This window comes from Thermobia domestica, unplaced genomic scaffold (assembly GCF_964235325.1).
Source record: "Thermobia domestica unplaced genomic scaffold, izTheDome1.hap1.1 HAP1_SCAFFOLD_491, whole genome shotgun sequence".
NCBI classification, from domain to species: Eukaryota; Metazoa; Arthropoda; class Insecta; order Zygentoma; family Lepismatidae; genus Thermobia; species Thermobia domestica.
The window spans coordinates 79,838-92,269 of NW_027656201.1; the positions used below are offsets into that span (position 1 = coordinate 79,838).

At 36.1% G+C, this 12,432-nt stretch overlaps 2 protein-coding genes across 2 annotated transcripts in view; one reads left to right on the forward strand and one right to left on the reverse strand.

Moving 5' to 3' along the window:
- LOC145676981 (bicaudal D-related protein homolog) overlaps positions 1-12,158 on the forward strand; it is a gene marked incomplete at its 5' end in the record, with an annotated part of 46,034 nt that extends 33,876 nt beyond the window's left edge. The window contains one exon of the mRNA XM_081747701.1: positions 9,386-12,158. Within this exon, the coding sequence (XP_081603827.1) occupies positions 9,386-9,538 (153 nt within the window). The remainder of the gene's footprint in view (positions 1-9,385) is intronic.
- LOC145676982 (uncharacterized) lies at positions 47-9,349 on the reverse strand. Its single transcript, XM_081747702.1, has 2 exons — positions 8,797-9,349; positions 47-5,795 (listed from the first exon to the last, which is right to left on the reverse strand). Exons 1-2 carry the CDS (start codon positions 8,833-8,835, stop codon positions 4,926-4,928), a joined length of 909 nt encoding a protein of 302 aa, XP_081603828.1. The 5' UTR covers positions 8,836-9,349; the 3' UTR covers positions 47-4,925.
- Positions 12,159-12,432: the final 274 nt, after the last annotated feature.

Here is a 12,432-nt window from a genome sequence, read left to right on the forward strand (position 1 = left end):
TTAACATCTTGTTCTACTGTGTGCGGCAAAACAAACAGTACTGAAATCCGTTGATATTTATTTATTTATTGTACAACATAATGAAACATAAGAAAGGTTGGCAAATGGATGTCAACTCAATACATATTGTAAATTTACAAGGAATCGTTCCTGTATATCATGTGTTCAAAATGTTGAACATTATGTTGCACATATTCTTCAAAGTGGTCCTATGAAGAATATATGCATCGATGAACATGTTAGTGAACACGGTTTGCTAGAATGACAAAGCAAATGGCCGAATCTTTTTTGTCTTAACACCGGTGTAGTGGTAGGAAGTTATATGTTAGGAAAATTGCGTCCTTCAACATGCCCAATCTCGAGTCATGAGGTGAGGGGAGTGGGAAGGATATGGAAAATCCGTTCAACAGGAAATCAAGCGATGTCCAAACTCTTGTGAGCAGAATGGTAAGTGACTCACTTCCAGTGTGGACCTTCCTTTAAATCTAAGAAACTAAATAAGGTAGGAGTGTCTCGGTGCAGTAATTACTCTCCTAAGTAGTTCATACAAAAAAAAAAAAAAAAAAAAAAAACCTGAACATCTCGGAGAGGGGGTATATTATTGCATGTTTCTGCATTTAATGTTCAAAACTTTCCCTTTTTTTTTTCAAAGCAAACTCACAGCGTTTAATATTGTGTTCAACACCTCCTTAATGTGTTTTTAATTCAGTCCTCTGATTTTGTGTTCGAATCGCTAATTTATGAAACAAAAACTCCAGAGACAAAGCTTTTTCAGGAGAGAAAAATAATTTTAAACAGAATCAATTTTTTTACCAGGATAATGATCTGAAACTCATAACTAACTTTCTGACAAAAATGTAGTTACGTTCTTTCATAAATAAAAGATAGGTTTCTATATGAACGTGCCTCAATATTCTCCCGAAGACGGTTCATTACATTTAATTGAAAAATCACCTAAATGTGGTCTCTGGAGTTAACGTTGTTCCATAAAATAAACGATTCAAATGCTGAATTAATAAAACATTTCACGTAGAAGACTATTGTACACAACATTAAACGCTATAAAATCTGCCCTAATACGTAGTAAGTTTTGAACATTAAATGCATAAACATGCAGTAATTTGCGCCCCCGTGCTAAACATTGAAAGTTTTGAGGACTGAATCCATGGACTACTTACTGGAAGAATTACTGTAGCGAGAGGCGCGTAATACGGTAAGGCCATCTCACTTCAAACAGAGAAAATCATGGACACTCGGATTCAGTGTGAAAAAAAGAAATAGAGTATCCTAAGTCTGTATGCGAAGCGAGCAAAGGTGGTTATTTTCCGATCCGGGATATACAGATGATCAGAAAAATGGAAACACCTGTAGTTGGCAACGCGTCAGATGTATGGGTTGGCAGTGGTGTCGTGGCGCCCGCAGCGCCGGACCGCTGGTGGTGGTTTGTTAGGTCGGTCTCCATACTACGTCAGGCGCAGTGGAACAGCAGTGTACAGTGGCTGCAGCAGACGGAGGTAGTGTAAAATGGGAGACCTCTCAGATTTTCAAAGAGGGCAAGTTGTTGGTGCGCGGTTATGTGAGTGAGTGTGACGGCAGTGGCTACTGTGTTAGGTGTGTCGCGTGGGACAGTCTCGAAGGTGATGACGGCCTACACAACAGACAAGAAAACCACATCGGGGAAGCGGAACAGTGGGCGTAAGAAAATCATGAGCGACAGGTCACGCCGCCTATTAAAGCGCATTGTCACGCAGAACCGTCGAGCCACTGCGGAGCAAGTGACGGAGGAACTCAATCAGCACCTCCCCCACCCTGTTTCGACAATCACAGTCCGCCGCGAATTACATGACATGAATTTACGGGATCATGTTGCACGGGCCAAACCGCTCATCAAGGACCATAACGCTTTCGCACGCCGCAAATGGTGCCGCGACCATGCAACTTGGACCGTTAAGGACTGGAAACGTGTGACATAGACGGATGAGTCGTCCTTCACCCTATTCCCAACCACGAGCCGTGTTTATGTGTGGAGAACGCCCAAAGAAGCTTATGATCTGCAGTGTCTCCGCCCAACTGTGAAACATGGCGGCGGCTCGGTGATGCTGTGGGCCGCCATGTCATGGTTTTCATTGGGGTCACACTTAGCGGACGAATCACTGCCAACGATTATGTCGCAATTTTAGGAGACCACTTGCATCCCATGGTCCGGATGTTGTTCCCGGACAATGACGCCATATTCCAGGATGATAATGCACCCATTCACACAGCTGGTGTTGTTGCAGCGTGGTTTGAGGAGCATCGGAATGAAGTTCAACACCTCCCCTGGTCCGCCCAATCCCCAGATCTTAACATAATTGAACATCTGTGGTCCGTCTTGGAAACACGACTCCGACGACCATTTCCACCTTCAACCTCTCTCACAGAACTGGCCGATGCCCTGCACGAGGAATGGTGTAAAATTCAACTTGCTACCATTCACGACCTCTATGCCTCCATCCCACGTCGCATCAAGGCTGTTCTGAAGGTGAAAGGTGGCCCGACACCATATTAATCTGATAAGTTGCAATTTCGTTGAGGTGTTTCCATTTCTCTGATCACCATCTGTATATAAAAACTAAGAAATGAGAAATAATCGCACATTTACATCCGTCGCAGGTAGCCTTTCTCTGAATTCGTTGCTATTTTAAGAATTTCGTAGGCAAAAATCACACTCTCGCTATGAGGTAATACCCTCCTTCCTTTATTGAAATTTCCTACCTTGTATTAGATTGTCTTAGAAAAGGAACTCACGGAGACAACTTCAGCCTTTTTAACTTTACAAACACTACGAAGCCCAATCCCAACATAATGACGTAATAATTGAGAGTGAAGACAGGAATTAGGTTCCTCGTAACCATAAGGATTACTCTTAGAAAACTGAATGTTACTTTCACATATTTGAATAACGAACCCAGGATTTACCCGCTGGCAATCAATGCTTATTTTCACACACAATGCAGTAATCTAAATTGAGTACCATACATGATTCTGCAATATCTGTACACTATTACAGTACGTTATGCATTCCATAGGATTTTCATGAGCAGAGCTATATTAGTGGCAAAGCTGCGCAAATTTTTCGTTCATCTCAGTTACTACACTCACTACTGATTAAATACTGTCATAGCAATTGATTCACTGTAATTACATTTTGTTTCTATGAAAACGACTAGAATGAAGCTAAATTGGCAAATGTATTTCCATAAACTTGGTTCATAGAAGTAATTCATATACATCAATAAACGAATACATAATTTACTTTTCATAATGGTTATATTCATTATTAAGTTGTTCATCTCGGTTTGAGTACATTTACATATACAATGCCTTAGAAATACAAGAATTCAGAAATGTCGTCGCTCTTAAAACAGATTATAATGTCTTATACTTGCCACATATTCTCCACTTTAAAGGGGGATGCGTAAAGATCGGCCTTTTTAGCCTATTAAAGTGATTATTAATGAGCGTTCATAAAAGCAAGCAAATGTCATAAATGTGAAGTTAAAGCTTTAAATATTACATCTGTGTATGATGTAGAAAGTCACAGAAAGAACCCCACAAATAAAGCATTTTTCTCTTTTGTCAATTGGGACGTTTTCTAATGCTTTACACCAATTTTTGTATGAAGCGTTCAATAAACCATATACATCTAAACATATAAAAGCGAAATACAGATTCGTTGACACATTCACTCAATGATCAACCACCAGCAAAAAGTACTTAAGCTAGAAGCATGAAATGTGAACAGTATGTTCATTTTATAATGTAGAGGCGTACTGAAAACGGATTTTTGAAAAAATCGAACTCTAAGGAGGTAAATAAGGAGGGGTGGACAGAATTTACACACTGATCAACAAACAGAGAAAACCACTGATGCTAGAACCATGAAATTTGGGCATTAAGTTCCTTTTATAATGTACAGACGCATTAAGGACGGATTTTACAAAGCCTCAAAGGGTACCTGGGGGATTTACGCACTGATCAACGCGCAGCGAAAACCACCGTAGCTAGAATCATTACGTTTGATCAGTAGGTTCATTTTGTGATGCAGGTGCGTACTATGAACAGATTTTTACAAAATTCGAGCCCTAAGAAGTTACATAGGTTTACCCTTGAACTTTGAATTTATACGACATATTTGCTTCCATGAACACTTTCGGTTTTCATGACAGTCAGTAGGCTTTAAAAATTTTTTACTCACTTCCTTTCTATCAGATTTGATTTTTTTTTACATAAGATTGACCTACACTTCATACAATCTTTCAATTTAAAGAAAAAAATAACTGAAAATAGCTAAATAATAAGTATAAAAATAGTTAGTCCTTGTAATATTAACAATCCAAAATAAATTCTTGATTAGCCTTTCTTGAATTCTACATGTCAAGGTCACCAGTTAATGAAAAATTTACACTAGCAATATCATTTCGAAAAGCATAAGAAATTGAATCAGATCATTCAATAAACAATGCATTCATATATCAGCAAAAAAAAAAAAAAAAAAAAAAAAAAAAAAAAAAAAAAAAAAAAATATACAATGCATAGCTATCATCATTGGTACCAGCATTTCTATTGGTATATACGTGAAGGACAAGCTCTTTTTTCTGTGATTTCGTGAGTAGCACGAACATCCTATAATATATTATATCAGCAAGAAAATAAAGGACTTACAATGTATAGCTATCGTTACTTCTATCAGTACATACATGACAAGGATAAACAGTTAGTGCTTCATTACTTTCATGAGCACCACTGAAATTTGATGAAGCTCCATCAAATGTTAATGCTTGAACTTCAACTTCTATTTCATACAATCTGTTGACGCATTTACGCGTAATATTTGCACGCTCACTTCCATTGAAAGAATCTATGAAGTAATATGCACAAGGAATTTAACACGAATCCTTCAAAGCCACAACCATATAGACCGCAGCGTTTTTTGCTTCTGGCACAGTCTTATCACTCACCCCAGTACCGCAATCTACGTAACCCGACAATTCTTCTCCAGTAAATTCGACATGTTTTATTGCCATATCATCTACAACTAATGACACTTGAATGCATTTGTTCTGTTGTTTCGTTATTTGCACCTTTTCGTTCATTGCATTGAAGGCTTCTTCACATAGTCCAGGATTTCCACTCACTGAAGAGTACCATTTTTTTAAAGTCCGTGGATGCGGTAACACACAGTTAAATGTTTTACGAACAGACGCATATGCAGCTGGGGAATAGAAGTCAAGTGTTAACGCAAAACTTCGGAGAGCCGGATCAAATTTTTTGTTACCCGACGGACTCAAGAGCGACTTCACCACTGCATTACCTTCAACACTGAGGGGTAATGATTTTAACAACATTTCTAAAGTACCTTCTGTTATCATACACTTCTCTCTAAGACAGTGCACAATATCCTGAATACTTGCATATTTTTCTCTAAGACGTTTATTCTTCAAGTACAATGCTTTCATCTTCTTCCTGGATTCCATAAATTTGGTTTCTGTTTCAAACAACTTCCTTTTGAAAAGTTTTTTTCGTGGTGTTAACTCCGTTCCACTGCAAGAAGGGTCAAGTGACTGCGTATCAACATTAGAAACACCATGGAAAGGCTGCTTTAAGGTAGGTAAAGTTGTGTTACACGACTCCAACACCATATTACGATTGTCTTGTCTGGGAATTAACTTGCTTGATTGAATAATCTCACGCTGAATGCTCTGATCTTCAAAATCTACACATCGGACGTTTGGAGATTTCCACTTTTTTGTTGCCTGAAACAATGTAACAAAAATCAATAGTGTTGATATTTAAAAAAAAATCAATACATAAAAATTATAATTACGTCTATAGAGGTGCCATGAGATTTTGAGCACCAAATTAAATTTATGTTTTGTAAAATAAATGGTTTTATAGTTGGAAGTTCACTTCCGATACTTTGTGCGTTCAATTACGGATATTTTACGAGCACTTTTTTTTTTTTTTTTTTCGAAAATGCAGCTTTATTTACTCATGTATTTTCCCAAAATCTAGTAAAAATCACTTTCAATGAGATCAGCTTAGTTGTATCAATAATATACTAACCAAAATATCAAAAATCCAGGTGGGTTTCAAGGAGTCCAACCCGGAAAAACCTGGTGTTTTTTTCTGAGGATGTGAATGAGAATGATGAAAGAATTGGTGGAATGAGAATGTGGGAGGAAACCTGAGAGCACGTTGTTGTCCACTAAAAGCTCAAGTTTGAATTGGACATGATTTGAACTAGGGACCCTACCTTTAAGAGTACTCTACCACTGAGCTACGATGCCCTACTGTTTCGCTTCATAGTCAGTAGTGGCGTTAAGATCGACCAGTGTTGCCAGTGTTCTTCAAGAAAAAATATTCCAACACAGTAAAAAACTGCTACATTATTATGATTTACACTGTCAACTCTGTCGAAGTGTGAAGGACTTCAAATGTCTTATAAGCGTGTAGTGGGTGACAGTAGTCGGAGTAAGACGTGTTTAACCCCCACTATTGTTTATATGTATAAATAATGATGCGGACCCCCCAGTTGGGAGCTCTCTAATTTGTAATACAAAACCATAGGCAATGCTGTATGTGAGAAGTGCGTGAACTTCACAACAACTCTGGGAAACTTGCCAATAAGTAATATTTTGGTCCTTTCCATTTTAGAAAATACTACACTTACTAATGGTACACATATGATGGGCTAGTTATGTACGCCTCTGCCATATATTGTATTACTTGTCATATTTTTCAGTGCTCTGCTCTTGAGGTATTTAACTCAGTTTAATCCCTCAAATGGTGCAGATGAAAGAAAAGTGAAGTCAAGAAAATCTGTGGATGGCAAATTTGGAACAAGTGCCTAAAAATTACCGTAACAATACCAAATGAAACAACCCTTTACGTTATCCGTTCTACGCTTTACAACACTAAATCAGAAATTATTATTTTTGAAGGTAAATCGTAAATCCTGTGATTTTTAACTAACAAATACTACAAATACAAACATATATATAATACTGTACATGAAATATAAAGGTTTTATTCAAGCAGACGGTTCTACCAAATAGAAAATTGATAGGTGAAACATTTTTCGTGAAGGAATGGAAGTGTGAATATAAGTAATTACTGGCAGTGCACAGCATATTGAAATGCATTTTTAGTTATAGTGAAAGTATTGTATGTATAAGTGTCCTCTTCCACTGTCCTCGTTTATGCGTATACCCTCTGTCGCTGACGCGCCTGCTCCCTACGGAAGCACCCTCTCGCTGCCTCTCGAGCCCCCTTGCTGCGCTTATGCTCAGACTCGGTTGCATAGCGCCAAGGTTCTAGGATACAGGTCCCCCTCCCATTTAGCTGTATCAAAGACAAAAATCAACGTGCCCTGCGGGGCTCTAACCCGCCTCCACTCGCTGGCGCTCGCTCGGCAATACTCTGTGAATTGAAATTTAAACTTTGGTAAAGAAAGGAACCAACCTAGGTATTAATCTTTATGGGGGGACCTGTGTTTTAGAACATTCCCTAAAATCTGCAGTGCATAAAACACAAACTTGGGTAAATGTTTAGTATTGGGGGGCCAAGAATGGCAAAATACAAGAGACCTCTATAATTTACAGGAGACATGAGTTGATACTGCTGTTCAAGTAGTCAAGACAGTATCGTACAGAATTTTATGTAGGCAATATGGGACCTGTTCCAACTATAAAGGTAAGTGGTAGTGATTGCCCATTTCATGTCGAGAACAGAACCTAACGAACCCCTGCGGGCCTTCTAACCTGTTACTACTACTACTACATATGCTATGCATCCTAATTTAAGGTATGCAACCATACAACGACCGGAATGAAACCGAATCGGGATAAAATATCGCAAAAAAGTAGGTGAAAAAGCTGGTCTCCCCAAGTTTAAACAATAGCCCTAACTTGTGCTAGGTGGCCACTAAATGGCACGAATGCTATGGAAGGGAGAGTTCTAGAACACAAGTCCTCCATATAGGTTAGTAGCAAGGTTGGTTCCTTTCTGTACCAAAGTTTAAATTTTAATTCACAGAGTATTGCCGAGCGAGCGCCAGCGAGTGGAGGCGGGTTAGAGCCCCGCAGAGCACGTTGATTTCTGTCTTTATTACAGCTAAATGGGAGGGGGCATGTATTCTAGAACCTTGCCCAATGTTTATGCCAAACGTACACACTGTTATACAGAGCCCTCCTGAATTCAATCTACAATTAGTAATGGAGCTCCTAATTCAGTGCATGCTCCGCTAAAAGAAATGCAAAGCTTTAATCTATCCTGAAAATGTAAGATTTGTGTAAAAATTTGGTAGAACCGTCTGCTAAAGTGAACGTGAACCCATTTACAAATAACTTTTTTGTCCAGAATATCGATTTATAACGCGCGACTTGTATGAGAGATATGTCTATTGCTGCTTTTAACAATGAGTGAGGATTATTTTACCCAGTAATTGACATCATTAGCAATTTTTAACATAGGCAAAGTAAGCCTACTCCCTCCACAACCATACAGTTTCCTTGCCGAGGTGTCACAGAACACTTGTAGGTTCTATAATTTTGGCAAAATTACCAACAACTCATAAACATACAATTTAATAAATAAGCAAACTTAATAACAGTTTGACAATTCTCTAAGTAGTAGTCTTTACGAGCTTCTTGACAGTGTAAATGCAATGCATATGCTTATTTACCCAATATTATTACAAGTACACAATCACGTTTTATTATTTATTTAAACCTTAAAGGAAAGAAAATAACTTACCTTTGAAATATTATGAAATACCAAAGAAAGTTTATTCATTCGGCATAAATTTCTCTTCAGAACAAAGATAATCAACACATAACACAAATACACATTATCATTATCTCTTATTCCCTTCACAATATGGCGGATCGATTCGATTTTTGCGAGTTCGATACCATCAAAGATCTCGCATTAGGGCACCTCTAGGTCTATATATTATCTCAATGATAAAGAAGTGTCAGTGATGAATGAAATGTCAGAAGCCCCTGGCATTAAAAATAAATAAATAAAATAAAATTATTATTTTTTATTTTACCAATATATTATAGCCAATATATGTAGGAATATCAATTATATTATAATTTGAATCAGTATTAACACATACGCTAATTTAAAACTTGACGTTTCTTATTACTAGATTTTGCTTCTCAACAAAAACAAATAATTCTTTAGTAAATAATTAAAATAAATTAATGTTTGGTTCACTATGATGGTGATACTTAAAAAAATATGAATGCTACTGACAAGATAGTATATGAAAAAGATTGCAGATTTCAAATGCCAAAGATTAGACAGCTATTTGACCGCTATATTCTATATTTTCTAGGTTGACATGCAATTACTACTCGATGAACAGATGAAGAAGAAACTCACCACCCATGAACAGCGTGAAAGGGAGCAGCATAGCCAAGATAGCGACTCTAGCTCCACTACCGAGAAAAAGAAGAACTCTCGTCTATTTGGACTCTTCCATCGATAATGCATCACTTATCCATAGATAAATAAACAAATAAAAGTGAAAAGTTACGCTTTAGAAGACTGAATTCGATGCAGATGATGGGGCGAAAGTGATTATATATGTTAGTGATATCCAATATGGCTGCCAGACAATCAATTGCGGTGTCTTATTAGATATAATAAACAATAAATCGTCATATTGGGAATGGACACATTGTGATAACGTATCAGGTCATTAACTATATTATTATATAGTCAATGCTGTGTTGCAATTTTGATCGTGCACTATTGTGTATATTGAATTCCTAATTTTGTTTCTTTCTTTTAATTATATTTTCCTCTTAATTTCTTTCAATTTCCTTTTCATATATGGCTTCTATTAGACACAGACTCAATTCGCCACAAAAATTAACATTTCAACTTTTAACAAGATTGGTAATGTAACGTTAAGAAAATACGCAATCGTAATTAATACTAATGACGAAATCAGTATAATTACTTTTATTTCCTGCTTTTATATAATATTTTAGGTTTTGATCTCGCATTTCTAAGTCATATGGTAATCTATTTCCATATTTAATGACAACGGTAATTCAACAAAGGGTAAGAAATTTAATAATAATATGTACTTTCAAACTCCAATAGTATATACAATTATACAAATTAATAAGGCGAAATACATCACAGAAACACTACATTAATTTAAATAAAAAAAAAAAAAATACCTTTTTCAATTTGAAGAAGAAGTGGCCTTATATTACTGGTGGATATTACCAGTTGTTTTGGTATTGATATTACTGTTGCTTCTGTGTCAGAATGATGCAATGTATTGATAGCTTAGATTACGAAAGAAGAAAAAAATATGTCGATGAAGTTGTAATACATTGATTACAGATTTTTTGATTTTTGATCTGTTTTAATGCAATAAGACATTTCATAGTATGGTATTCAAATGCTGCTGATTTCTGGCTACAAGGGAACATATTCATTAATAGTCAATATTTCTGAAATAATAGTTACCGTCTATATTTTTAGCGATACTATATACTATTATGTATGGAGGGAGATGTGCAATTTTTCGTAGTAATGGAAGAACAATTATTACTTGCTAAAGAACAATTGTTACTTCCTAAGATCATACATTATCTCGGTAATTTGGGTAGCAATAGATATGCATGCGTTTGCCATAGTCTTTCAGGTGGTGGCGCAATTCCATCATTAAGAAGTTACATAAGAGAGCATCAGTGTATGTTTAGGAAACAGCCTGGTTAGAAGAAAAGATCGGTTCAATTGAAATTTGTTATATAAACACAAGAAACCTGGATTTTATTCGTAAATGTAGACTCTGAGACCTAATATACACATTTAGGAAAATTAAGAATTTGAGAGAGTTGTAAGGTTCAGGAACTTCGTTCTGAATTTGCACATTTACATAACTTTCAACATACATGAGTAAGGGTGGAAATCTAATTGTGTAAGAAAAATTGGATACAAATTCATAAAACCTGGATGTAATCTGTATACTGAGACTGGATTTGCATATCTGGATTCTCTCAAAATACTAGATTCAGATTAAAGTAAAAACCATTCACGATGTAACATCTTGCATTCTGTATTACTGTATTTATTGCACCCATTTGCCAACCCCCAATTCACTTCCAGTCGTTTACTTTCGATGTCATCCTTTATAAAGTGTGATATTTAGAAAAATCACTCAGCAAAAACGAATATTAGTGTTCTTTTTTTTCATGTTCACCTCAACCATAGGTTGGTGGGCAACATGGAAATTTTAAAACTTTTCTCTCTGGTGGGAGAGCTGTTTTATATTTTGATAAGATCTCTTCTTCGTGACTGCATCTAGATATTCTATCCTAATCCTTCTAGTTTTCCTTCTGCCTTTCCCTCTACCAACACGGTGATCTAATATTAGTGGTTGAAAGTGAATTATGGGAAACAGTATGATAAACTTTTTACATGTTAATCTTATAAGTCTGTAATTATTGCGTTTTTATTTGTTGGGAAAATAATATTCTATTGTGGGAATCCAGAATATATTACAGCTCGAGATCTAAATGTGCAAATTCAGAGTTTATGATGCGGAGAAACAGGTTTCCCAAAACATTGACCATTTTTAATAACTAACTGCTAAATAATATGCAACGGTTTTGATGAACAAGTAGGCTGCTAATAATCTCAAATAGGTTACCATCGCAGCTGACAATTTTAGTTCCTCACTTGTATTTTCTTAGAAAGTAATTAATGTAACAAATATATATATAACTGAGACATTCTTAGTTAACTAAAAATATCTGTTTTTTTTTTTAATAAAGTTGTATGTGAAGTTTGTTTTATGGAGTTGTTCAGAGATATAAAATTATTTATTTATTATAGAGATTTATATTTTAACATCATTGCAACATGGAATGTAAATGAATAAAACCAAAGTGATTGTAAATGAATATGTGAACAATGGTTTGTTTTTAACACTGTGAACAAAAGAATCTTAGAGTAATGTCATAAGTAAAAGAAAAAACCAAAGGTACCAAAGTAAAGACACATGTGTGTATATCTCTCTTTCACACTTACTGTGTACTGTGTTTAAAACAAAAAAGATAAAATAAACATAGTATCATTACTTTTTATGCTTTGTGTTTTCTTATGCGAGTAAAATGAACTTTGTCCAATGGCGCTCCCAGAAAGGATATATCGCCTATTTATTTCAAGAGTGACATAACTCAAAATTCCTAACTTTTCAGGAGAAGCTTTTGAAAATTTCGAAACGTGGTGAAAACAACTTGGCGCAAGAAACGACACAAGTGTTCTCTAGCGCCCAGTTTTGGAAGCACATCTGTGAAATTTTTAACAGAGATAGACATTAAGATTAGCTTTCATTTTCTGCCCATAAATCAATAAGGG